At 54.0% G+C, this 3363-nt stretch overlaps 1 protein-coding gene across 1 annotated transcript; it reads right to left on the bottom strand.

Annotated features, from left to right (window-relative positions):
• Positions 1–5: 5 nt before the first annotated feature.
• Positions 6–3149, bottom strand: PSMD4 (proteasome (prosome, macropain) 26S subunit, non-ATPase, 4; the record flags this gene model as incomplete). The annotated part of the gene is made up of 5 exons (XM_010296854.1): positions 3004–3149; positions 2169–2283; positions 1455–1541; positions 579–647; positions 6–221 (listed from the first exon to the last, which is right to left on the bottom strand). Coding segments are annotated over exons 1-5 (609 nt in total), but the record flags the coding sequence as incomplete, so codon positions are not given.
• Between the last annotated feature and the right edge of the window lie 214 nt (positions 3150–3363).

Below are 3363 nucleotides of genomic sequence, written 5' to 3' on the forward strand. Positions count from 1 at the left end.
CTCACCAGAGCCAGCTCCGGGTCTGCGCTCGGGTCCACGCCGAACTCGAAGTCGCTGGCGCCGAGGCCCAGCATGGCACCTCCCTCCCCGGCCAGGATCGGGGAGCTGATGAGGGCATCGGCCAGGCTCGGCCCCGGCGGCACCGTCACCAGGTGGGAGCCGGTGCCATCCTTCCCGTTTAAGGTGTTAATGAAGGCAGTCAGCTTGTCCGTGTTGGCTTCCTAGGGCCAAAGAGAAAGGCTGGGACTGGAGCTTCGCCTGGCTCCCTCCTCGGCTCCGAGAGGGATGGCCAGCTGCTCCGCGTACCCCGCGTCTCTCCTCGCTACGAGGGAGCCAAGAGCTCCACTATTTCCATCAGAACGGGAAGCATTTAACGAGCCTGCAGTGAAACAGGAGAGGTGTCCTCCCAGAGGGAAATGTTACTCTCCACATCAGCGTTTTTACAGGGGCAAGCTGCTGAAGAGACTGAGGCTCAGAGAACTGTCCTCATCCTCACGGGCCTGGGGAAGGGCTCCGGGCTGGAACGGATACAAAATCCCGCCTTGGATCTTATGCCAGACACACAGCAGAAGCCTCACCTCTTCTCCAAAATTGATGATATCAACGTTGACTTTCTCTTTCTTAAGACGCTTTGCCAGTTTCACCAGCTGCAACAAGAAGACACTGTGGCATTAGCTTGGATTTCGGCTCTTACCCACGCTCAGCTCATCAGAGACCAGACAACAGCGCTTAGGATTCAACCCCTGAGGCACGAAGCCCAAAATCAGTTTCAAGCCCTCCCAGTAGGAAAGCGTTTGAGGCATTTCACCTCTCTAGGTGGGACAGGAGCTACCGCACAGTGCCTGGGGGGCTGCGAGGTGGCACAAGCGAGGTAGCTGTTCCTGCCAAAGCAAGTAACCGTCCCCATCGAGGGGGACAGCAAGAGCCTGGGACAGGCAGCATCTCCTCACGTTTCTGACCTTTCTTTCCAAGACACCCAGAACATCGGGATTAACTTCGCTTGCATTAAGTGCCAACGGAACGGCATCTTCCAAAGGCTGGGCGCATCGTTTCTGCTCAGGGACAGAGACTTCCTCCCCAAGCTCCTCAGGCAAAAAGCCCAAAGTGGTCTAGGTGACAGCCACAAGCCAGGAGGCATGGGACGTGGCGCAAGCTCCCTCTGGAGCCACCTGAACTAGGGAGGGGAAGCAATCCTACACAAAACAGCGGGAGATTTGGATGTCTGTCCTTGGCTCAGGCCTGGCTGTGCCCAGGGATCTGGCCTTCTCTCTCCCTCCCTCTCCTCCCAGCTGAGGACTGCTCTGCCTAAGGGGCTCCGTCAAGCAGCCTCCTCGCTGGGGTATAAAACCTTACTTTCAATACAGGGCAGGGAATAAGCGATAAACCAGATTTACGGCTCAAGGCAGAGTGCAGAGCTGACCCAACATATTTTCTTTTGACTGGCCATTACTCACATCTTTCTCATTATCTTCTACAGGGCTCCCAACGAAGGCGATGATTCGCATCTTGTGATTCTTGCCTTGGCGATGTTTTAAAGCCAGCTGCAAGACAGAAGTCATATTGTACTAGAGGAGCGATTCTCAGGAAAAAGGGGTGGCCAGCAGTCGCCCCTGATACTTTTCCTGGTACACAGAAAAATTTAGGCTAAATGCTAAGAGAGGTTTTTCAGTAACAAGCTTCACCAAACTCTCTACAAGCAGGCATGTCTCAAGGGCCTCCCCTTCGCTAGCAGTTATGACTCAGCTGGGAGCAGTCTGCTGGCACAGAGACTGTCTGGCACAGAGCAAGAAAACAGGACAAAAGGGTGGCCACATCCTGGGGGACACTCCTCGGGTGGCAGCTGCTCTCCTCAGGGTGAGCAGGGCTGTACGGCTCGGCTGGAATTCTGAGAAGCAGCTGCCAGATTCCTCCGAAGCAAGCCAGGACCAGGCTATGAAACCTCTGAGCTTTTATACTGGATTTTATAAATTCTGCGTTTTGCAGAATGGGAGACAGAGGCAAAACTAAAATTATTTGCTCGGCGCTGCTCAGCCAGAGGTGGAAAGAGGGCAAGATTTCCCGTATCTGAGCCATCAGCAGGACAGGTAATTCAACAGGACACACTAAGGCAAAAGGAATTACAGAGAAAGGCACAGACTCACTCGTGAGGAACCAACAGGACCACTTACGTGAGCAACTCTGATCCCTGTGCAAAAGGTAATTTTCCCTTTGGGTTGCACCGTGTGTAGCTTTGAAAGGATCCGGCCCGTGTCTGGAGTGAGTGTGGTCAACACTTCACAGTTACTGCAACACAAACACACTTACGTCAGCAACCTCTTCTTTGAGAATTTCTTCGCGAAACCCTTTATTTGCCATGGGGGTAAGAAAAGCCCTCCCTGCGCTAAGCCCGCAGCTGGTGTCTGCTCCAAGCATCTGTCAGCACTCTGCTCTGGTGGGTCAGTGCACAGAGGGAGCAAGACTTTTGGCCTGGTCTCCCAAAAAAACCCAAAGTAATCTGTCTGCGTGAAGGCTGGCGTGTGTCTCTGTCCCCTGTCCCAGCAACCTTGAGACCACTGGCCAATTTTAATCAATTCTGGCTAAGAGGGAGCTCACAGAGGCGCTGAAGTCCTACAGACTTCAGGAAAATGGAGGAACCACGCTCTCAGGGCTGCCCATGAGCTGCAGTGACAGCTCAGCCCTTATTTGCCACCCTTTGGGACACAAGGCCACAAAAGGATGGGTCTGGCAGAGAGGTCCTGAGAGAAAAAAGCCTCCTTAACATATGATGACATTGCTGGAGTGAGCCTAACGAGATAGAGACTGGCCAGGAACCAGGTCTTCTTGTACCAGTCCTCCTGGAAGAACTGGTTTGGTTTTAGACTGTGCTACTGCTGCTCCATTTTGCAACACTCCCCTGTTCTTTGTCCCTGTGCTCTCTCACACGTCCCCCCAGCCGCTCCTCAGCGTCACCGCCTGCTTGCCAGGAGCTGTGGCCCCCTGAGGCCAGTTCCCCCCAGGGCATACTTGGCTAAGGTGATGAGCCCCACGTTGTTCTCGGGGTTACTGCGGGTTTTCGAGTGGCACACGATGTTGACAGCATCTTGCTGGGCTTGCAGGCGAGTGGGTAAGAAGTCTCCATTCCTCATGTACTCGCTGTTGTCAACGCTGAAACACAGAGGAGGGGGTCAGCTCGTGAAACAGTTGAGGTTTATCCCCAAAATGTGCTTTTCGGGACAGCACACCTAAGGTCACACAGCTGGGGACATGCAGCAGGACACGGATGTTTCTCCCAAGGCAGAGAGACGAGTTGTCTCTGTGCTTTCCCAAGTGTTCAGATTAGAACCGACCTTTGGGTCACAAGACAAATGCCAGCCTGGAGCTGGA

Source organism: Phaethon lepturus, unplaced genomic scaffold, assembly GCF_000687285.1.
Source record: "Phaethon lepturus isolate BGI_N335 unplaced genomic scaffold, ASM68728v1 scaffold25201, whole genome shotgun sequence".
NCBI classification, from domain to species: domain Eukaryota; kingdom Metazoa; phylum Chordata; class Aves; order Phaethontiformes; family Phaethontidae; genus Phaethon; species Phaethon lepturus.